Source organism: Vanacampus margaritifer, chromosome 14, assembly GCF_051991255.1.
Source record: "Vanacampus margaritifer isolate UIUO_Vmar chromosome 14, RoL_Vmar_1.0, whole genome shotgun sequence".
NCBI classification, from domain to species: Eukaryota; Metazoa; Chordata; class Actinopteri; order Syngnathiformes; family Syngnathidae; genus Vanacampus; species Vanacampus margaritifer.
The window spans coordinates 10,535,133-10,560,351 of record NC_135445.1 but is presented as its reverse complement, the minus strand read 5'-3'; the positions used below and the strand labels follow the sequence as shown (position 1 = coordinate 10,560,351).

The 25,219-nt window shown below is 40.8% G+C and overlaps 1 protein-coding gene across 1 annotated transcript in view; it reads right to left on the bottom strand.

Moving 5' to 3' along the window:
- pappaa (pregnancy-associated plasma protein A, pappalysin 1a) overlaps positions 1-9,316 on the bottom strand; it is a 93,162-nt gene extending 83,846 nt beyond the window's left edge. Inside the window, exon 1 of the mRNA XM_077542657.1 lies at positions 8,604-9,316. Within this exon, the coding sequence (XP_077398783.1) occupies positions 8,604-9,000 (397 nt within the window). The 5' untranslated portion in view covers positions 9,001-9,316. The remainder of the gene's footprint in view (positions 1-8,603) is intronic.
- Positions 9,317-25,219: the final 15,903 nt, after the last annotated feature.

The following is a 25,219-nucleotide window of genomic DNA, read 5'->3' as shown; positions in this document are numbered from 1 at the left end:
AGCATGCCAGCCATAAAGGAAGCATTTGCATTGTGTTGTTCTGGATGTTCGGAATTGTCAATTGTCATAATTAGTGCCAACAAGTAACATTTTAAAGTTAATGTTAATCATAATAATGGCAATCAATACCTCTTGGTCTCAACCCTCTCTTCCCATGTATTTGTTCCGCCATTGATCAGGCCACCTGTGGCTAATGGTGAGTGCTAACTTTGATCTGGTTCTCATTAGACAGCGAGCGGCTCCAGGATGCATTCATTAACTTGCTAATTCAATGGACTAATGTTCAAAAGGAGAGCGATGGCCTGGGTTCAGCGTCAAGGTCAAGGCCTTAGGTGGATGACGTTCGCCGCCTTTTCACTCGGTTGTAAGGAAAAAAAACACCATCTGTCAGCTAGTGCACTCAAGGCTAAAAGGTGTGCTCCAATGCTCGCAGGGCTCCTCGTGTAAACAGCTGTCATAATTCTGCCATGCTCAATTAATCTAACACACTACACTTTTCCAGAACGTTCTTTTGGGACTAGCCTGGGTTGCATATATATATATATATATATATATATATATATATATATATGTTCTGTCCATTGCTTCCGGGTCAATTAAATCGAGGTATTGGACGCTGGTCAAAATATAAAATTGAATAAACGAATATAATGTAAAACTTTAACATTAACACTCAACCTCTTGATTACAGATGACAGAGTTTTGGCTCCTGACTCACTAGCGCAAGTAGCTAACGTATAAGTCTACAGCTTTACTCTTATGGTCCTTCTTGTCAAACAACACTGATGAACTCCAGTGTACCACAACCATCTAAATAAAAGTTATTTGTTCACAAAAAGCTGGTCAATACTTGCTCCGGCTAATAGCTCTAAGAAGCCACCTAGCTAAAATCTGTCTACATTTACACTCAGTGCTTCTTGTCAAATACAAAGTAGCAGAAACTGATGAACACAAATGCAGTGATTACAAAAGATCCATATCACAGTGTGTTGTCCAGAAAAAAACAATGCCGGTAGAGAAGCATATCTTGCACATGAAGCTACCATTAGCAGGCTACACATTCATTCAGTGCTACGTCTTATAAAAAGAGCACAAACCGATAAATTTCACTAATGGAGCAGCTGAGAGGACTACCAAGATTTGGAGTCTACTTGTTCACTCAGTGCTTATTCTTGTTAAACACCACTAGCCATAAAATATCCTAATTAAGTTATTTGGGCAATACCGAGCACACTGCTAGCATAAGAAGCTAACATTACATCTTCCGGGGTCCTTCTTGTCAAACAGCACAAACTGATGGATTCAAAAGCACCACACCACTCACAGAAAGTCATTTGTCTAGAAAAAGTTGTTCAAATCGCTGATATGGCATCATGTCAATTATTATAGGAACAAAACAGGACTTACTGTAGCAACCACTTGGAAACCTGACTTTGAAAATGAGTCAAAACCAACTCAACTCAACTGTATTTGTAAAGCACTTTAAAACAACCATTAACCATTTTGTAACACAAAATACATCAATAAATAGATATAAACAGGTAAGAAAATAAGTCAAACCAAAGTGAATACTGTATTTATCATATCTGATCGTTTTGCGCTGGCCGAAATGGTCTGGTGAAGTGGTCTATGATCCTTTGAATTTTGTCCCGAGAATTTCTGCTTGAGCTCCAAATGGTACGTTTGGGGTGAACTTCAAGCGCAACCACTGTATGCTACATATGATATACAATCCATTTGTGTCCACACACATTAAGAGATTTGCAATCGTTCCAAAGGCTGCCTTGCATTCGTCTCAGGCCAAGAAAAACACCCTCAGGAAACAAAAGGCTAGAAAAAGTAAAGCAGTATTAACACACACACGCACACACATACTACAAAGAAACATGTCGGCTTTGACTCGACAAACAATGAAGAGTGTGTTGACTTTGTCACCCTACAAGAGGTGAAATAACTCTTCGTCCTAAAGCCACAGATTTCCTGAAGGATGATGGAAAATTCCGCTGATATTTAATCTAGAACATGAACAAATAAAAAGATATTGATGACAAAAATGTCATGACATCACATATTGAGACTTTAAACATTTAACTGGGCTGTCAGGCTTGAATATTCTAGACTACTTCTTGGAGTCTTTACGCCTTCGAGTCTGCCAATAAGATTCAGTTAAAAGGGTTTCATGTTATTGGACCCTGACAGCTTTTTTTGCACCGTAACTTTTTATTGTGACATTGACATCCCATTAAGGTTGTTGGCGGCGCTCATATTCGCTCGATGGCGAAACGAGTAAGAGTTCAGCTTGAGATAATGATCGCTGATGTTACACTTGACTCCTCTTATAAAGACCGTTCATTCTTTCTTTGGCTCATTGACAACAATTACTATGTTTACACGGTCAGAAATTAGACTATTGATATTTTTCTTAAAAAAAAAAAAACTTATTATATGCCAGATGTTCCTGACAGAACATCAAAATAAAAATGTATTTACAGAACAGGATGTTTTAATTTATTCTACAGTACTTTCATTTCTTTTACTTAACTTTGAATTTCAATATTGCTTTATATTGTCTTTTTTACAAATGATTGAAATAAATTGAATTGAAAAATGTAATTGAATTCCCATGTCTTAAAACCATGGCTGTGACATGCTTTAATCAAAATAAAATAATAAACAGCACACAAGACTTTTTTGAGCCTCACCGAAATTAGCAGTTTTGTCTCATGCGAATAAACCACTGCTCTCTACACCTTCTGTGCTGCAGGGCCGATACCAAGTACAGCTCAATACCCTAAAGACTACGTTTTATAATTTATAATTTGCACAAATCCGCTACTTTCTGAACTCATCACCACTCCTTAATTTCCTGTCTTTCATGATTGGACAAACTGATTAATCCAGGTGTGCCTGACCTCAGTAACCACGACGACAATGACCAGACACACCTGGATTCATCAGTTTGCCCAATCATGAAAAACAGGAAATTAAGGAGTGGTATCGAGATCAGGAAGTAGTGGATTTGTGCAAAGAGCCCATTACACTTGTCAAGTAGGCATCATCAAAAAGGATGCTGGATTGAGACTGCTGGGAAATTGAAAACATGTCAAATCCAGTGGCAGCTTATCAATAGAGTGCGCTAAACCAACGCCCTCCCCCGCCCAGCTGAGTCACTGAAAATGGGCGAAAAATAAATGCTAAAAATGTAATACTCTAATAAAAATACTTCAAAATATTTGTATTTAGATTGATTCGTTTACCTCTGTCACTTCCAGTTGGTCAATCCCATCTGATTTTGGGCAATAGACAGAGTACACCCTCGTTGCCAGTCAATTGTAGTGCGCAAAGTGATGTGTCAGAATAGTTCCAAGACTAGTGTCAAAATGATATTTTGAACCTCTTTGAAGTAATCCCACAAGAATCTAGCACTCTTTTCCAGTCCTCCCTGACATGTCTGCAAGGATTCTTCCGAGGATCCTCCACAGCTTCGCTGTCTTCAAAACAAGTCCCTTTGATGACCTCCTTGTACTTGGAAAAGAGGGGCTGGAAATATTTGCAGAGCTATGTTAAGTGAGTAGGGAGGTTGATCCAACTCAATGACAATCTTCTTGGCCAGGAACTGTCAGATGCTGAGGTCGTTTTGAGCAGGCGTGTTGTCAGGGCGAAGCAGCCATGAGTTGTTCTGCCACAACTCTTGTCCCTTCTCTTTACTTAATGAAATGAATGCCGCATTCTATTCTGGTTCATCATCTGGCCCACTTTGAGCGGGAAAACATGAAGCTTGTAGCTTGGGTTCGAAATAAATATTTTTGGGGACACCAGTCCTGGAACCTTTCTGACACACAATCATTGTCACTCACATAATCAACAATTGGCAATTACAGTTTTCAATGTATTCTATATCCATGCTTTTAGAATGTGAGCTGAAGCCGGAATAACGCGGAGAAAACCCATATAATTATAAATGTAGGATGAGGTTCGAACGCTCAAAACTGTGAGACAGACGTGCTAACCAGTAGGCCGTGCTGGCGGCGTCTGTACTATACAGACATTTGAAACTCTCAAATAGACATTTGAATTATTTTATTCCCAGTATGACAAATTTTGTGGCAATGTACAAATGATTGCCTTCATCTGGTTTGTACCAGACACAAATACAACACAAGCAACTAAAGCACCGGGTTATAGTAGATCTATTATCTCAGCAAATATCAGCCGACGTCTGCATGGAATTCTCCCTGGAGAGAACCCTGGCTTGCCTTGCCATTTATTTTCTTCTTCCCTTGATGCAGGACAATGCAACATGACCCGGATACGGGGCTAATAGGCCACAACAAAGTTTGGATAACATTTGGACGCAGAACTTGATGTTCTGATTGTGTGTGTCTGTGTGTAAAAAGCTGGGATCAATTCTGACCACATGTAACAGTCACAGCAGCACTCAGCTTAAGAAGAGCACAAGACGTACCCAAAGATTTGATCCGTTGAGTGTTAACGGATGCCTATTGACAGTATTGGACGGCCAAAAAGATGACTTTGCCAGCTCTCTGGTCAGAAGGGAAAATACCCCTCTTAAGAAGTCCTTCATGTAGACGAGATAATGTCCTCTTTTTGGTACAAGAAACCACAGGGAACATATCAGGGAAGGGACAAGATTTGTAACTCCTTCACACTACTCAAAAAACAAAAAAAGTACAGCTCAGCCTCTGGCCAGTGGATCTCATGGCTACCAATACACTTTTGGCACTACGCAAACTTGGCAAACAGTCACCAAGCCTCCCTGGTTTAGCAGCTGCTTAAGAAACGCCAAAGCTAAGCTAGTGCTAAGCTAACTTGTACCGCACAGGTTACATGGTGTAACGCGTGGTAGTAGATCAGCCATGGACGGTGCTGCTGGATAGCCGAAAATAGAGAGAGAAAAAATGGGCTAGAAGTCCACATGTCCACTTACTTTATAAATAGGCAAAAAAAAGAGGCTTCTTGGCACTACCACACGTCACGATTAAGCGTACAATTCTGTACACGAGGTGCCACCATGTGGCAAGGCAGTGCCATACTATGGATTGTTACAATGGGGAGGGTCTAGGGTGGCCAGAGGTCAACATCCTCGTTGTCTACAAAAATATTTTGTTACACTGATTCGAATTCCTCCCGTGCCGTCGTCAATCGCGTCATTTATTACTTAACTCCCGCGAATCTGCGTCAGCCATAAATGCTTGAATAAAATTCCAAGATATGCTACGAGGCTCACGTCACCCTCTTGTGCATATTCTGATCAATTTAGTCGACTAAGAGACCAAGAATTGGTCAAAACAAAACCAAATGACTTTAACGGTAGAAGCGCGGTCACGCGCTCCCGACCTTAATGGGTTAAAAACATGGTACTGTAAACTAAATAAATTGTCAAAAAGAAGTTTGACTTTTTATTGATATTTTTTACCATTTAGTGCACAAGCATGATCTATAAACCATGCAAAACGTTATTGTTGATGAAAACATACCGCAAGTCTGATATACAGTGTTCCCTCGTTTTGCGCTGGGGTTAGGTTCCAAAAAATACTCGCAATAAATGAAATCCGCGTAGTTATAGCTTTGTTTTACATTTATTATAAATGTTTTAAGGCTCTAAAACCCTTCACCACACAGTTTAGACACTTTTCTCATCGAGGAATTTACATTTTCTCAACTTTCTCGTTTAAACATTCTCAATGTTCAAACCTTCATAAATTGTATACAATAGGCACATTATTGTAAAAAAAATAATAATAATAAAAAAATTTAAAAAATAAACATTTGCACTGAAAAGTGAACCACGTTATAGCGAGGGAACACTTTTTTATGTACTCCTTTTTGACCTTATGGAAGTGGCCACCCTAGGAGGGTCTATTATAAATTATTTCCTACCTAGCTCTATTAAGATACTAATCCTTGCCTCTATAACAGCAGTGAACCGCTACAAATGGTAAATTAGCAAAAATATAGATTTAAAAAGCGAAATAGTTAGACAATAACACAGCTACACAGTGAAAACACATATGGCAAACATCTGTAACTCAGGGAATGACTCCAAACGTTACCAGTTGTTGCTAAGCAAAGTGCTAAGCTAACTTGTACCACCAGACAAGCTACAGCGCTAGGGTCTGTTGTAAAGTATTTTCTTCTATTGTGCAGAGTAGCTCTATGATACTGTAATCCATGCCTCCATAAAAACAGTGAAATGCTATGAATGGTAAATTAGCAAGAATATAGATAAATAAATAAAAAAGAGTCAACGGATACACAGTGAAAACACACATTGCAAACATTCGTAACCTAGGGAATGACTTCCAATGTTACCAATTTAGACAAACATTATGTTGCTAAGCTAATTGCTAAAATAACTTGTACCGCAAAGACTACTGGGGGAGGACTCATTTGTAAAATGTTTCCGTCTGTGATGCGCATCAGTAAATCGCTACAAATGGTAAATTATTTTTTCTTTTTTTCTTTTATTATTTTTTTAGAAAAGGGAAAGAGTCAACAGCTACAGATTGACAACACACTGCAACCAACTGTAACCCAGGGAATGACTTTATATGTTACAAATTCAGACAAACAGTATGTTGCTAAGCTAAATGCTAAGCTAACTTGTACCACACAGGATATTGCAAAGTATTTCCTTCCATGGTGTGGAACAGCTAAAAATATGTATAACAAAATAAAATACTAATATATATGTATATATATATAATTTATTACTTACTTAATTAAATATATATAATAAATATATAAATAAAATACTAATCCTGGTCCCCATAACAGCTGTAAACTGCTACGAACAATAAATTGGGAAGAATAATATAAATTTAAAAAAGGAAATTAGTCATCAGCTACAGAGTGACGGTAACTATTTGTAACACAATAAATCATCTAGAATAGACAATGGGCACAACAAAAGCCATACAAACAACAGTAATAGTCACATTTTTCTAAATCCATTTAAGTTGTTATACAGTTTCAAAGGATCTGTTTCTAGGAAATCACAATGTTAAATAATTGTTAAGCTATTTGCAGAACAGGCTCCTGGGCTACTCATGTGGTCCTTGGGCGTTACCTGATGCCCGCGGGCACCATGTTGGTGAACCCTGGTTTATTAATGTCTTGCTAAGATAAATATTTAAGATTTTAAGGGCTAGTCCAGCCCATAATTGGTTAATTAATCCATATAGAGAGCATCCTATGGCTTGCCCAAAGACACTGGTGTGACTTTTTTTTTCCTAGCCAGTCTGCATGGTTTCCCCCAACTTTCCAAATGAAAAATAACAACATAAGTAAACAGGTCAAAAATAAGAAACTTTAGAAGAGAGAGGCAGAAGTGGGGGTGGGGTGCTGCTGGGGACACAGGAAAGGAGAAAACTGCAATGGTCAAAACAAGTCAGTCTAGAAAACAGCTGCTGCAAACAAGCCCCGTGGATCAAAACAAGGGGATGGGGCATTTGCACAGGCCTGAATTAGATTTAAAAGATTAGGCTTTATTGGGAATGTTTGATCATCTTATTTGCTCTCTTTAGGGACCCCGTTTTTCCCCCCACCCCCAGCATGGCAGAAGGCGACAAAGTCGTGAGAGATGGCAAGAGGAAAAAACAACATTTGTCTTGGAATCATGTTCTAATTCCATTCAGTGCATCTTTAAAGGTGTTAAAGTGTATCCTGCACTGCCTCCCAGGCCATATGTGTACTTATCATCATCATTAAATGCCACCACAAACTCTTACAATGTTTTTTTTTTCTTTGCAGTGCATCCCCCTGCCAACTGGCAGCTCTAAAAAGTGTGCTCAGCAAACAACACGCACACACTACTGTGATTGTTTGTGTGTGAAGTCAGACACAGAAAGAAATAAGTAAATTTGCTCATATGGCTGCAAGAGTGAAAGTCCCACCAAAACGTGCTGCATGCGTACGCGCGCGGAGGTACCGGGTTCATTCCAGTTCAGTTCGGTTCAAAGGCAGCCAAGCAGCCATCTGTACAAAAAGGCAAAGCAAGCAGGTAACGTGTGGCGCGACGCCCCCAATCGGCGAGCCGAGGTAGCGTCTTGTCGTGCGCTGTAAATTGGTTGAACGCCTCGACTTTTTGGTGACGCTTTCTACGCAAACCCGAGTGGACAACCCGCTCGAGCCTGCCTTCTCATTTTTATCTATCATGCATTTGATCCATTTAAAAGCTTTTTGGCTTGCGTGGAAAGCGTAGGGGATCTGCGTGACCCCGTGCGTAAAAGTGCGCAAAATGCAGCCAATCTTTTTGAAGTAACGTCCAAAAAATGCGTGACACGCGCTGCGTATCAACTTCTTCTGACGTGCTCGCGCCGCCAAACTTTTTGGACATTACATCATAGTTTTAAAATAGCCGAGTGGGCTTTTGGAAGAATACGTGTGAACGCGCGGCGACACCAGCTGACGCACAAATCTGCTCCATCCAAGCTGCATGCAAGTGCGTCGCTCTGCCCTTAATTGATGCAAAGTTGAAACGTGACATCATTGTGCAACGCGGATTAAGTGGTCTAAACTGCACAAAAAGCACCCATCGCATGTCACAAATGGAAAAATAAAGGCATCGAATATGTTCCTACCTGCTATAACAGTGGGTGATCGCTGACCTCCCTCCGGCTTGATCCACATCTCAAGTGTGAAGTTCCCTCTTGGGATCTCCACGCCGGGTTTGAGCCGGAGCTGGTCGCCCCTGCCGGTGAAATAGACAGCCTTGCCCCGCTCAGGAGAGCTCACCTCCGGCTGCGAGGAGGAGCGCCGACGTTGGCGCAGCCCCCGGCGCTCCAAGCCGGCCAGGGAGCGCTTGCCCCGGGGCAGACGCGTGGCGCAAGCCCCCGGGACGGTGGCTCTCGCCTCCCTCATGCGCACCAAGTCCCTCTTGGATCTGCCTTTTCGCCGCTCCACCGTCCCGCACTCTGATCCAAAACACAGGATGAGAATCACCAGGCAGGACAGCCAGGGAGACGTCCAAAGTTTCATTTTTTCACAATGAAAAATGCCAATAAATGTGACATCAAAAGCCAAAATAGAAAAATATAGTCCACAATTCCTCTTCTGTTTGGGATCCTCTTCTTTTTTCGTGTCAAAATAAACCTTATAAAGCTTTGCTGTTTTCCCCTTCTCTTTATAATGCTAAGCCACGACCCCCTCTCTTCTTAAGCAAAACTACTGTGGAGACATTGAGGGGACACGAGGAATATTTGATTCATGTATGTGTTCCACGGTGCCTTTTCAATGGGTCCCATTTAGCCAAAGGGATGACTAATAACTAATCAATCAAGGAGAGGGGGGTACGGCCGATGCACCCCCCTCCTCATCTCCCCCACCCCACCCAACCCCCCTTTTGGACGGTAGGAGTTACTCGCAGAGATCCACAGTTGTCCGCCAAGCTGCTGTCACACCTTTTTTCTCTCCCCCTTTTTCTCTTTTAATTATTTATCCCACCCTTAAAACAGAATAAGACATTTCACCAATTAAAAGGCGTGGGAAAGTGACAGCGAGACGACCTCTCATATTTATTGAAAGAATCGCCACAAAAATAAGGAAAAAAAGATCCAAACTTCCTTTACGATGCTGTGTTTAAAAAAATAAATTAAAAAAAGTCAAAAAAGTTGCAGCGGACCGGGACAGAGTGCGCAGAGCCGCAACATCGCCGTCCTCACGCGCGCATAAAGCGGACACACTTGTGCGCACCAGTCGCTCCTGGCTTGAGGAGCCGGTTTCTCCCCAAGTGTGTGTGTGCGCAAGTGTCTCCTTGTGAGTGTGTATATGCGAAAAGAACAACTCATGTTTCAAATGTTTCGTCTGTGTATTTGTGGTCTTAAACCCTCACCCCCGCCACACATCCCCTCCCTCCCACCCTTCTCCCTCATACCCCCCCACCACCCCCACTACCACACACACACACACAATCGCAGGTAGGGAACTCTCACTATCCACTTCATGCTGAGATTTGGTGATGTTGATTGTGTGTGTTGTATCCCCCTAGCGGCTACAAACGGAATTAGCTTTCCATGCATTCACGCTAAAATCCTTGCATTAGGAAACAATCCCAATTAGAAATAATAGAGAAATGTTAAGTTTCAGGGTGAAACTGGCGCCATGATAAATCTGTAAGAAAATGTTTGAAAAGCATTGTTTTAACTTACATTTTGTCATGATGTCACATACAATTTTTTTTTTAGCATAATAGTTAAAAAATAAATAAAAAATTAGCTTCTCTTTTTTTTTCTTTCTTAGGTATGTCCGCTATACTAGTTTGACTTTACTTTCCATCAGGGGTCACAAAATGTAAAATGGAAGACATTTATAGAAATAAAGTGCAGCATATTGGGTAGGGATGGGCGGATACTGATACCAGGTATCGTTGTTGGGTTGATACCCGGCCTTATTTCAAGGTATTGGTACTTGCGAAGTTTGAAAAATTGCCATTGATTTCATGCAGTTTTAAGGAAAAATGCTATACTTGGACATATAGGTGTCTCTTTAAAATTTTCTTTTTTTTGGGTGAAATTTAACATATCAAAAGTACTAGTGGTATTGGTACTTGATACTCAGTATTGGTGTACATGATGTAAAGTACAGTGTATCTTTCCATGTACATTGCGCGAAGAACTGTTCCACAAACTTAACATGAAGTGTCTTTCCATAGACTCGACATGACATTTCTTTCCATAAACTTTTATATTTACATGTAATGTCTTTCCATCGACTTTACATGTAGTGTGTTTTAATAGAGACGTTACATGTGGTGTCTTTTTTCCACAGAGAGCGTGATCATGTTGAATGTGCCTTGTGCTCCTCCATTGCTGTTTGTTGTGTTGCCACCGACCATAAAAGGAAAGCGGGAACAAACATTCAATATTTGCCTTCTTCCTTCGTGTGTTGTTGTGACTTCGGCCCACATATTTCCCTTTGTGTCCCTTGCTCGGGTTGTGTGGGGGTTGGTGTGTGTGTGTGTGTGTGTGTGTGTGTGTGTGTGGTGGGGGGGGGGGGGGCATATTGTCGTATTGAAAAGGTGTATGACCTTGAAAAGAAGTGTCACAGATTTGAAAAACAAATACATTCTCCTTTGCAGGAAACGGTCGTTGGTAACTCAAGGTTCCACTCTGCTACTTTCAAATGATAGTAACTGGAAATATATTATATATTACCACTACATTTTGGAAGTAGCTCGCCCAACATTGCCAACCACAAACACCAAGATTCAACAATTTTATAGACAAATGATACTATTTATAGTCGCGGCCAGGGCTGGACTGGCCATCTGGCACGTAGGGCAGATGCCCGGTGGGCCCGTGTCCTTTGGGGCTGATGTTATGCTATTCAATTATTATTTGCCTCCATTTTACTCCGGGAGACCGACCCACAATTTAGAATGAGCAGCCCATTCATCCATTTACAATATTGAGATTCAACTGAACCAATAATCATCAGTGGTAGAGCTACTTGGTAGTCAAAGGCAGTCAGGAATTGGGATGAAGTCAAAATACCAGAGCCGATTATTTGTGCCAGTCCAGTCCTGTTGCAGGGGGAGAGTTGGGGGTGGGGCAAATTTTTATTCTTCTCACTTCTAATTTATAGTTCCTGATCGTAAAATGGCCACAAGAGGGGGCGAAATTTTGATATCGGATGCTGTTGTGAGTACCAATACCTTGAAATAAGGTCGGATATCGACCCGATACTAATAGCAGCTATCACTACTTGCCCATCGTTTGTTATTGCTATTAGATCACACAAGTGTACCTAATGTTATGGTATTCTGCATTCTGTTGTTACGCAATGAGATTGTTTTACTAGTCTGTTTTACAGCCCCAACTCACCCGCCACCCCCTCAGACACTCCACCACCATTCCAACTCACGAAAAGGGCCTTATGGTCACACCGTCTCCTTATTACACAAGATGATCCGGTTATTTTTAAATTTGACGCTCCAGAAATAACAATATCCAGTTTTAACCTACAGACCTAAGAGGCCTTAGGCCGAGAAGTTGACATAGTGCGCAGACCCTACGGACCTCCACAGGCTTTAACCTCGAGAAACTGCATACTGACTCCCGTGAAGCAAAGTGTGCACAGCCACCGCTCGAAGGTTGACAAGGGCCTTTACGATACGGCGGGCTTCTGATGTACATCGTCCAACTCCCGCGGCGATGCGGTGGCTCGTTCTCACTTGTGTTTAGAGAAAAAGCGGTTGCGGCGTGCTCCCGCAATAATCCCACTGCGTCATCCGAGCCACTGTGGAGCGCGCGGCAGCAGATAAATAGGAGGGGAAAAAACACAGCCTCATAATCCATTAATGCACTGAGCTTAATCTGTGACTGTTTTAAAGTGCAAACCTAAATGCTTTGGTCTTTTCAAATATTGTTGCTGATCTTACGCCATCTACGTCCAAGTGTCAACACTGTGCAAGGATATCAGTGACTATGGAACGCAAACATCAAAATATGGAAAACAGGACTTTGTGATGGCTGCCAGAATCTCACACGGGCTTCTCTTTCTAAATAGCGTTAGAGAATAACCCATTAAAGCTCTTAAGAGTATAATCCCGACTACAAACTAACAGCAGCGGCTCAAACTTTCAGCCATTCCGTGAAAACTGTCACGCAGAACGTTGCACCCGCCCCCCCCCCGGGCTCAAAAGGAAACCACTTGCCGACGAGGGCCGTGAGGGAACGGCGCAGAGGTGTTGTTTTGTTACTTTTAACCAACGGCAAAGATTATGGGGAAACGTATACGCTATACGCATAAATCGGGTTTAATCTTTTCTAATGCTTTTGACAGCTGTCATTTTTTTTTTTTTTGTGATGCGCTTAGCATGGAAGGGCAGCCAGTTCAGATGGACACGAGTATTTATATGGTATGCACGCTGTGGACGGGGGAAAAACGAAAAAGCGGGACAGGATCCAAAAAGTCATGTTAGCATCAAAGCTAATGCTAAAACAGCACAAGAGGGGTCCTGCCTGATTGGGATCAAAGACCACTGAAGTATTAAGCATCTGAGCTAGGAAAGATTAAAAGTCAGCACACTTCCTGACCAGATGTATGACAAAAATGCTATTTTAAATAAGGACAAAATATGTGCCCATGAACAGTAAAAACTCACATAAAAAAAAAGTAAAAAGGTGTTATTTTTTGAATTATTATTATTATTATTTTTTAAATCAAGGGAGCTGTTTTATATAGGGGGCTTAATAAGAAGCGAACATTTTCACATTGTTTAAATGTTCAGTAGTTTGGAAACCCACATTTTTTTTTCAAAAATGCTAACAAATCTCCACTATGCGTTTCCACCCAAAACAACAACCAGGTTGTCTCCCCAAGAGAGAAAAATATAAGTGAATGGAAATTAATCCGCATACATGTGAAATCACAGGTGCCGGATCGCAAGTAGCTCCATGCGAAGGTCCACTGTAGAAGATGAAACCGTTTTAGAAAAACACAGGGCGCTAATTAGCGAGCTGCCAGGCTTCCTGTTCTGTCTCCCTCTGGTGGTCATTGTTATTTTTCATGTTTCTTGAACGGGTTGCGACTGAAGACAATTCCTGGTGTGTTTTTAGTATGCACTTGGCCATAAACGATGATTCTTATTCTAAATTATGTTTATAATTTGCCGCACAAAAAAAATGAATTGAAAAAAGAAAAAAAATGGAGGGGATTAATTCTTAATTAGTTGTGTTTGTATATATTTTTTTTGAGGTGCACACTGGAGAGAGTGGATGCACCATCTCTGTCAGGATTTTTTTTTCAAGGTATTATTTGGGGTACGCTAACTCTTACGGTATATTTAAGGGGGTACGTGTGCTAGCTTGGAAACAGCCTTTCTATAATGTGCGCCACCTCAGTTGGTATATTGAAAGAAGTGTGCAGACTTGTTTCATGTGTGAACTCTGTGAAGATGTTGAAGGTTGTGTGCAACGTCAAAAGTTTAGGAAGAGACTTTTGGGTACATTCATTCTGTTGGGATCCTGAAAAGGGTGTGCAGCATCAGAAAGTTAAAGAATGGCATTTTTCAGGGTAAGCGTTAGAGGAGAGGAGGTGCGCCAGCTTTGTCGGGATGTTGAAAGGAGGTGCGGCTTAAAAAGTTGGGGAACAGCTGATCTAAAGGATTATGAAGCAAATAATTGTAAGGTCACATTTCAGCATTAGGCTGCTTAGCTCAGTGTGGATGGCAGCGTGTAGTTGAGTCATTTCATCTCTGATTTCTGGCCTTGAATGATGTCTCCCATGAGCCTTTCCATCAGCACGTCATGATCTATTACATTTTACTGTGTTTTTTTAAAAATGTATTTCTATATTTCATCCCAGCGCTTCTAACTCCCCCCGGGTCGGCCACTTGATCTTCCCTCGTCCACGTGCCCCGGCATCCATTAGTCATAGCTTCCAGCTGCGGAGCGACGCACACACACGAGAGGAGGCGGGATGCCACCGCGTTATTCATCCACATCCAACCGTCCTGCATGCCGCTTGGACTCTTGCTTGCGACTTTGAGGTTGCACTTGAGCCGGTTTGGCCGACAAACTCATGAGCGACTCATCAACCCACCTTATGCTAAATGCTATCTTAGATGACAGTTCAACAACACTACACAAGGCAATGCACACTCACCATGACCCAACATTTTTTGCTCAGCACCAGCAGCTATTGGACGCTGGATGTGACGATTACCTCGTGCATTGTAACTTTGGAATATGTTGCCAGAAAAGTTTATCTTGCGTTGGATATAGGGTTGCCACCTTGGATTTGTAAAAAAAGGGACACCTGATCAAGCTGGGCACTTCAAGTCAGTTAAAAATCAGTGGATGGAACTAAAGATCAGGGTGATGTCAAGAAGAGCTCATCTCTAAAGATGAATATCAGCCGAGTCATGCAAAAAGCTGATCAGCAACTATAGGATGCATTTTATTTGCTGTAATAGCCAATAAAGGCTTTTCTATAGATTTTTTAGGAGAAAGGTATAAATAATTTTGGAGGTGCCACTTTTTGTTCAAATATATATATAAAAGTGACGACAGAATTAAGGAAATCAAATTAGCTTTTGGCATCACCCCCCCCCCCCCCCCAAAAAAGGGACAAATTGTGTCCCTGGAGAGATTTTTAATTTTCCCAGGACAGCTGGTAAACAAAGAGAACAACTATGAGAAAAACAGGACGGGTAGCAATTCTAGTTGGGTCTGACCAGCAACTGCAGCATTAGGCTAGCAGACCTACATTTCCCATGATTCTTATGCTGCATTTGAGGAAAGTGGGAAGTCAGACTTTTCCGACTTCAAACCAGCAGGAGTGTACGTGAATGCCCCATTGAACTCGGAAATCCCACTTGCGAAGTTGGGGGAAAAAAAGAACCCCGACTTCACCAACCAACTACAATGTGACATCACTCTACAATGGCGACCACAGAATGGTAAAAGACAGCATACTTGAGTATAAAACTAGATAGATAGCTTTCTTCATTCATAAATATTCGACTTGACTTCACATAACGTATGTGACAGTATGCGGCTATCTCTCTGCATGAAATTATACATCAAACTATTGAACTGTATGGAATGCTTGTAAAATCAGATAAATACATAAATTAAGCAAAATTGTGCGAAGGTTTTGAAGACCAAAATAAAAAACAATTCATCACTATCCGCCATTTTGGTCGTTTACTTTCACCTTGAACACTTTCAAGTCGGAAATGGGAAAAGCCAACTAAGATAAATCTGACTTCCGGCCTTCCTCGAATGCAGCATAAGATAAGCATAGTTGTAGTTCCAGTATAAAGAAAACATGCCTGCTAAAAACTCTAGCAGCTACACTAGCTAGTACTACTGGCAGGAATTTAACACTTAAACTCCTTTTTAATTGGTTTATTGTATGAATCGCTATGACAACTGTGTGACGGGACCTGCGTAAAAGTGCATCAAAACAATGAGGCTGGTGAAAACCGCCAAGACTCGGGACACAACGCTCAAAACCAAGACTGTCTCGGTGAGCTGAGGCGTCTGGTCACCCTGTTAAATGCAACAGAAATTAGGCCTGTTGATATTGAGTGGTACAAGTTAAGAAATATTCTTGTTTGAGGTCAAATAGGGCTACTCTGAAAACTCAATGAGAAGAGCTGGAACTGATTGAGTGGATCAAACCCTTCTTGAGACAAAAGCAGGGCTACTGTTTTCTTAATAAAATATTAAATTTCTACTAAATACTCTAGCTTGTTAAAAGGCAGCCCCAACTGTGATGTTTTACCTCAGGCCTATGATTGAGGTCTTTTAAAGCATTTTTAAAATATTTTTTTCCCCATTTTTTTTTTTAGTAAATGTGCTGTTTAAATAAAGTTGCCTTGCCCGTGTCTAAAAAAGGACATGTAGTAAATAAAATCTCAAGATTTTGGGGGGTGATTGGACTTATTTTATGGATGCATGAGCTGTCTCACAGACAAAAAAAAAAGAAGCTTCGACCAGCATCCTTCAAGAGGTTTCACTCTATAATACAAGGTGATAAATTAGCCAAAACATTGAAACTGCCTTCACAATACATTTTAAGAGAGGTGTTTTCCAGTGGATGTGTTGACTGAGTATTTTTGGACACTTTTGGTTTATGCCGGTTCATTACGAAAATTAATGAGCTCACAAAGTTTATAGCCGCTCCTGCACGGTTAAGCAGTAATATAGACGAAAGCGTTAAGGTGCCAGCCTTTATGGGACTTTTTGAGAAGATCAATTGTTCCTCAAAAGGGAGAAAGTGTGATGAATTAGTCTAACAGGAAGGCCCTGGCATTGAAAAAGTGGCCGTCACAGCCACATCCTGGAGTTTGGCTGCGGCCGTTGCGAGTGAAGCGTGTAGTAAATAATATTAATCCATTATGGCTCGGCGACCACAACCAAGGCTGCTGGAACCTTGTTTGAATTGCGTTGCTTGCGGGAGAAGAATTATATGCGCCGAGTATGGCGCAGTCAGCACACCGCCGCTCGCCACCACCACTGCCCCTCCGTCTAGACGCTAGGAAACGTCCATATGGAGATATTTAACGCGCTCGTTAGCTGGTCCGCTTGAAATACACTTGCACTGACGCTCGACAATAAAAATACTAATTCGAGTGCTCTGCGCGGACGAATGAAGCGGTTTGACGCATCCCAGGATTTTTTGGGCACGAGGCCACGTTGTTGCCAAGCCTGGCTGGAACAAACGAAGGCGTCAGGAAAGAGATGATTCCTCGGAACGCTTTCTTGAGGTAGCCTGAACCCTTTGGTTGAGGATGAGTGGAAAATGTCTGTTAAGGTGAATGGGATACGGTCCATTGGAAGAGTATGAAAAAATAACTTCATTGGTTCAAGGCGCACCCCTTTCAACATGCGCAGCATTTAGTGCACCACACCATTCCAGTGCACAAAAAAAAAAAAAAGACCATTCCCAAATGTTTGAAGCAACGTAACATTTCAACAGGGTATGGAGATCCGATGGCGTATTAGGGCCAAGAAATTTTGTGTTTTCGGGGGAGTTTGAGGTAAAATTCTGAGAAAAAAGACTTGCAAATTTGCCACCTTATAAAGTCGCAAATTACCGACTTTATAAAGACTGATTAACACTAACCAATAAAAAGCGAGCATACGTTAGGTAAATACAAGTGAATGACGGAGAACAGCAGATTCGACAAATTAAATTAGCTACGTGTACAAAAAAATACCAAAATGTATTAACGTGTAAATAATAATTCTCCTTATTTGAAAACCAGACCGAAAAGTATTCGCACAAACATCAGAGTACGCTACGTATATTTCTCGTACGTTTCAGATTTTTTTTTTCTCGCAAATCTGCTACTTTATGAACTCGCAAATTTAGTTTTTTTCTTGCAAATTTGCCACTTTATAAAGTCACAAATTTGCCACTTTATAAAGTTGTAAATTTGCCACTTTATAAAGTGGCAAATTTGAGAGAAAAAAACATTAAAGTTACGGCAAATGCATGTAGCGTAGCTATAATAACGTAAGTATTCGTTATAGAACACCGTTTATAAAATGAAAAGTCAGGATGGAGAGATTTATTCTTAATTTAAACTTTACTCATCATACACGGCAGCGAGAGCGACAACACTTCCTGATCCCCTATCAGCTGACTAACACTAACCAATAAGAAGCTAGCTTACGTTAGGTAAATGCAAGTGAATGATGGAGAACAGCAGATTTGAGAAATTTAATTAGTTACATGTACAAAAAAATACTAAAATGCATGAACGTGTAAATAATAATTTTCCTTATTTGAAAACCCGACCGAAAAGTATAGGCACAAACATCCGAGTACGCCACGTATATTTCTCGTAAGTTTCTGAGTTTTTTCTCTCGCAAATCTGCCACTTTATGAACTCGCAAATTTACAAGTTTTTCTCTTGCAAATTTGCCACTTTATAAAGTCACAAATTTGCCACTTTATAAAAACTCAAATTTACCAGTTTTTTTTTTATCTGAATATTACCGCCCCCTAAAAAACAATATTTAAACGTGGCCCTAACACAATTCAAATTGCGGAAACGCAACAGCACTAACGCATTCTTTCCAATAATCATCCTAAAACAACATGTCGGGGTCACCAATTGTGGAGACGTGGTAAATGATGAGATGGGGAGACCAAGGCATATCTTTTTTACTCTCCACACAAAAACTGTTTTCATAGCAAGCAACAACTAATACTAATTAAATAATTAAATCCTTTGATGTCTATTGTGACTTGGATCCGAGAAATGGCATACTTCCACTCATCCCTTAAAGTTGTAGGTCCCCGGTGAATGTCTACACCTTGTGGGTCACCACATTCCCAAACCTTTTAAACGGAAAGTCAAGTCAAAAATGTTCTTTACAATATGTTCTATGTGGCCCCACTAGTCTAAACACAAATCCACGAGTTTTTATCCATCTCGGAGCGGCCATTTTGTCAGCTGCTGTCGACTGAAAATGACAACATAGTTGTGTGCTCAGGTAACGACCAATCATGGCTCAGTGTGCGAACGTCAAATGACCAAACTCAGAAAACAGCTGAGCTGTGGTTAGTCGTTACCTGACCCCTGAGACACTGTGATGTCATTTTCAGTCAACAGCAAGTGACAAAATGTCCACCCCCCGAGATGGATAAAAACAGGTTGATTTTGCTGCTTAATTCATTTTGCACAAACACAATATTAATCAGAATACCATATATATATAATATATACTATTTATAGGAGCATAAATAAAGTGAAAGTGGAAAAAAGTCATGATGTTACATAACCATCGTGATATTTTATCAAAGAAAAAGTTGTAATATGCAATCAGAAGATAAGAGTTGCAAATAAAGTGGTAGCATTACAAAAAATGTCTTCTTACATATGTGGTGATACTCAGGATAAAGTTGGAATATCATATGAAAAACGTTGTCATTCTTACAAAATTAACTTTTAGATGTTAAGATTAACATTTTGGAGGAAAGAAAATAAAGTCATAATGTTGATAGACTGGAAGACATTCATTGACTTTACATGATTTCCTTTGGGAAAAGGTTATGTTTACGAAGAGATCATAGGTCAAGCAGCGTCATTTGAAAGGTTCGAAACAATCTGTCAGTCAAACCCAACATAAAAACATGCCGACAAATTCAAAGCATTCACAAGTGTTCTTAACGTTTACTCTTTTTTTTTTTTTTTAATGCTACAAAGACTTTTTGCTCAATACAGTACATTTGATGCAGCCTGGTCCTCCGACAAAAGCGTATTGACATGCAACTAATGTTTATAAAGCCAATGATTCAGATGGAATGACTCAACTACCAGTTGAGTTTTTTTTACCTGCCAGCCACACTCAACATGAATTTAGCACAATACTTCTTAATTCTTGAGATGAGCCAATCCCCAACTTTTGGAGTCACACACCCCTTTTAACATCTGACAGTTTTGTCATGGACAAGAAGTGTAAGTAAACTTAGTGTAACACTCTTTGAAGTGGCAGCTGAATGGCTCAGTGGGTAACACGGCTGACTTTTGAGTGCTGTGGAAACTTTCGTCTTTTTAGAAAATGTTAACCACAGCTGTACTGATAACCTGGTAATCAGCTATAAGTAGCTTGAACTCATCACTATGGGTAGTTTTTAACCTCTTATTGAATCCAAATCTTGAGCCAATGTGCTGGGTTAAATCATCAACCCAATACAGAATTCCACCCAATTTGGGTTACTTTTAACCCAGCAGTTTTAAGAGTGTAACCTTTGAAGCCGTGCACCCTTTTCAACATCCTGACAGAGTGGACACACCCTCTCCTCCGAGCACACACGCTCAAGAAAAACTACTTTTTTTTTTTTTTTGCTTTGGATTTTTCATTATAGTTTTACTTTGGTTTTGAATTTGAATCATGTAGTTGTAATGATTTTGTAGAGCAGGTTATTTATTTTTAATATTTTGAGTACAGTATTTGTCCATGATATCAATTGACAAAGACAAAAACAAAGGGAATTTTTGCTCTAATTATTGTTAGTTGTATAAACATAAACTGTAGTTTCAGTTAATTTTCTTTCTTATTTTTTAAAGCATTTTTGTTTTATTTGATTTTATTACGAAACCATTTTTTTTTTTCAATTTAATTTTAGTTACAACTAAAATAACAAAATATATTTTGTTGGTTTTTGCTCACTATAATAACCTTGGTGCACGTGCTACACCCTAGAAAAATGCTACACCCAAACATTTGGAGCTGTACACCCACTTCAACATCCCGTCAGTGCAGCACACCTTCCCTAACATTACACCCTAAAAAGGAAAAGTCATCTATAAACTTGTTAATAGTGCACTACATTCAAAATCCCAAAAGAGTTGGCGCACCCCACTGCCAAGTGCCCACCCTCAAAAAAACAAAGCCACTCCCGAACCTATGAAAGCACCCACCACTATCAACTCGTTAGAGTTGGCACACCGTCTCACCCCAGGGCATATCATTCGGGCAGATTTGGCGCACCCCCTTTCACTAGCGTGCACCCCCTAAAAATCATGTTGATGACATTGTGACTTGTCTGTAGGATTTATAACCACTGCACAGCCCTCTCTGACTCCATTTAAGTTCCCGGCAGAGAAAAAAAATGTCTGGAATGTCCAGAATGCATATGGTAAACAACGTGAACACAACGCGATGCAAAGAACACAACTCACGCGCTTCGGGGTGCGCCGGTGTGTCAACAACATTGTGTGCGTTGTTGACATGACGGCGATGCATGGCTGTAATGTATATGCGGGGCGGAGGAGGCGGCGTAATTCGTTTAGCGGGCGGGCTAAAGCTGAAAAACACATGCTGCGGCATAAGTAAACAATGCAGATGAGCAAACAATGGGCACATGCTGATTCGCAGTCAACAATGCAACGCCGCACCTTAATGTGTCTGGGCCACACAATGCAAAAAGCCGATTATGCAAATTGGGGTTATCGAGGGCATGGCAATGTAACAATGGCACCAAGTTGATTGAGCTGCACTGTATGTGTGTGTGTGTGTGTGTGTGTGTGTGTGCGTGTGTGTGTGTGTGTGTTTAAGCCACCATTCCCATGGGTAGCCTTTCCCAAACCCTATAGCTCCTGATCCGAGGTCTCATTATAAGGCCCACCATCAATCAGGAGGTCAAAGGGTTGTGGCAGATCAATAAAGCCTGATCAATCAGCTCATCGTTTTTTTTCTTTCCTTTTTCTTTTTTTAATGACATAAGGAATCATTAAACCTTGTGAAACAAACCTGCCTGCTGCCTCGCATTTTTCCCCCTCGTTTTGAAGGACGCTGCCAAGGACTCCCACATGGACGTGCGTCATCACGTTGCACCTGGAGTGCCCTCGCGTCCTCGCCACATCTGCGACACTGCGAGGAAAGCGCAACCACATACACACATAAACACGCACGCACACATGCACACACTCGACGTTGTTTGAGCTCATATTAGCCGATTGACACGTTACCATGGCGAGAAAAAAAACATAAATACATCAAATAGTTCGGCGATTAGCCGTGCTTACTCCCATTTAACTATAAATCATGCATCATGTATCCAAATTGCAAGCTCATTCCCTTTTCATGCCAGGCTTTGGAAAATTGCGATGATCCATTAGCTTTAATTATCAAAGCTAATAAATGGGTCATTTTTCAGCATCCTATCAAATCAAAATTGCCCAATTGGCGCCTGTGCCAGGGAATTATTCTCCCACAGGAATAGTCGGAGCCAAAAGGGGTTACAAATCACGGAAAATGAGAGGAGAGAATATATGATAAAAAACTGCACTGGATGCTAAATCACTTACAATTTAGCTTCCCCTCTTCTTATTTACTAGTAAAATATTCATTTAAAACCCAATTGTATTGTACTCTGCACAATAGTCCACAACAATAAGGCCACTTGCCCAATTTAATGAGATCTAACAGTTAGGTCCAGAAATATGTGCACAATGTTTTTATGCCTTTCAATGAATATGCAATAAAGTAACCTACAGTTGATGTGATTGACGTGTCAACTTTCCACTTCTAAGGAGATGTATTATTCCGTTTTTCGCAATATGAAACAGTTCCCAAGTGTCTTACTAAAAGGCCCGTTGACATTATGTCAAAATACACAAAGGATAAAGAATTACAGTACATTTAACAGCCGTTTCTAACACTGGACTGGCTCAAATTGCTTGATTTGGGGTTTTGGTGTTTTATGCAAAAGCATGCAATGCGAACTCATTGTTGCCAACTTTTTCACTATATTTATATACCTTTTTTTCTAACCCCTCTCAGATTACAATTTTACACACAAAAAGCAACGAGCAACCAACCTAGCTTTCAAGAAGGTAAAGTTTGGTGGAGGACCCAGTGGCAGGGAAGCAGGGAAAGGAGGCGAACGTGATGTACAAAAAAGGACTTTAATTACTACAAAACAAAAGCAAACTCTAAATGGCAAGAGAAAACAAAACATGGCGAGGACAACAAGGCAAAAACTGGTGGCATGACGGGAGGGAAATGACAATGAACCGACACAGACAGAGGAGAGACACGAGACTAAATACACACACACACGCTAATGACACAACAAGACACACCTGGGCAAGACACAAGTGGCTGAGGGCTCTGATTGGTTGACACGAGGAAGGGCAGGATTACACTTAACAAGACCAAGGGAGACACACAAGGAAAAACAGAACCCAAACATGATACGAGCGACTTTTTGTAGTGTTATTAGAGACTTACGGAGAGTCCCTTGAGAGTCGATCCCCTACACACCTGCACCACCTACACATCCAGACATAAATAGGCAAAGCTACCGCTAACTAATTTAATCATAAACATCCTGTATTTTCACTTCTGATGGCAGAATTCTATGACAAAGCTGTCAAATTACAGCGCCAAACACAACATTGACAATTTCTCAAAATATTTGAGTATGCTAGCAGACACCAATGCTGTTAGCATACTCAAAATATTTGAGTATGCTAGCAGACACCAATGCTGTTAGCTAATGCTAATTCTTGCTAACACTGTAATGATTCTGACTATGGCGGATTTAGGAGCGATAATGGTTGGAGAAACTCAGTGTGGTGGTAGTTGTCATGTATATTGTAACAGAACCGCCACAGAGGAGGTGATAAATGACTTAGGAAAGTCTTCGCAACATGTTTAAGGGCACTAGTAGCCAATCGAAACGTTTTGCTAGCTAACTTCTGCGGCGTAAGTCAGAGCTTCCCTCAACCTCTGACAACCCACAGCAGGTGCCGTATGAGTCCAACAAAAATAAAAAAATAAAATAAAAAAATTGGGACCATCTCTGTGGTTCTCCTTCTTATAGTTTGGCGGTTGTCTCTGCGGTTGAGTCTCAGTTTTGCTTTTTGATGAGGCGTTCATTTTGAGCTTTGTAGGCCTATTGCTATTCAGAAATAGGCAATGTAAATTAACTCTGGTTGAATTTCATATTAAATGAATGGGCAGGAAATTCGAAGGCTCAATTATTTGCATACAAGTCTTTAAAAAAAAAAAACTTCACAGAAATACAACATTAACCATTCAGTAACAAAAAAAAAAGAATTTTGATGCAGAGTACCTCAATTTTCAAGGGCTCATTCAATCATTTTCTACTACTTACGAGTCCACTGACGTCACGAAAATGGTGAGTTTTCTCCCTGGCGCTGCTTTGCGAGGATCATTTGCTGCTCCTTTCTGGGTCTTGACATTTGTTGACAACAAAGCACAAGCCACTGGTAAGAAAAATATGGAAGTCAGAAAAAAACAGGAATTACATTTATTGGACAGGTGACACTTGTTTTAGATTGACAGGAAGAGAAAATCAATTTTGACAAGGGCGTGTATTTTGCATGTATTTGTGGGAAAAATGAACATTTGAGGCTCTTTCAAGCTATTGGAAGGAGATGTACTGTAATAAAAATGCAATGGAAGACATTTTAGAGGAGGGGATGAAAAAAAAGGCAAAGGAACAACAGGAGGAGCAGATTGTTTGAGGAAGAGGAGTCGACTTTAACCCGCGACTCATAGTAACTTCCCCGCCAAGTTACACACACTCATTGGGAATCAGTGCTGGCAATGACGTGTGTGGGGAGAGCAAACAAGCCTGTTTCCCTAAATCCAACAGTCCACAATGCGAATGACACGCTGGCTTTTTCCAGCTGCACGGAACGTCTGGATCATGGTGGCAATGAATAAATGATAACAGTGAGATCTGTGTGGTTGGGAGGGATGGGGACGGTGTTTTAGGGACTATTTATAGCACCGCAGCAGAAATTTAACCTTGACCTCCTTTCGGCACAGTGGCCACGCAGTCGGGCCTCCTCCAGTCAAACGTCACTTGGACATGAATTTTTTAAATGCCTCGGAAATTCCCCATCACGGGCGGGGCTTCACTGATGTTTGACTTTACCTGTGTGCTTGTGAGCTGTCACGCAGAAGACATTCATTCAGGTGTACTGCTAATATCAGTATTTAAAACTCCTTAAATAATGTCCTCCTCTCTGATAGAGGCCTTGCCCCACCTAATCCACGACCAATGAGGTTGAATGTTAGAAAACAAACGAATGATAGTATCTCAGAAAAGTGAGGGCATCCCTTACTTTCCTGCAGATATCCGGGATGATGATGACTTTTTTGTAGCCATGCTGATTGATGGGGAAAATGTGTACTTTGTAGGTTGGGGTTGAAATCTATGTTTTTTTTTTCTTTTTTTCTGGAGAGCTCAGTAT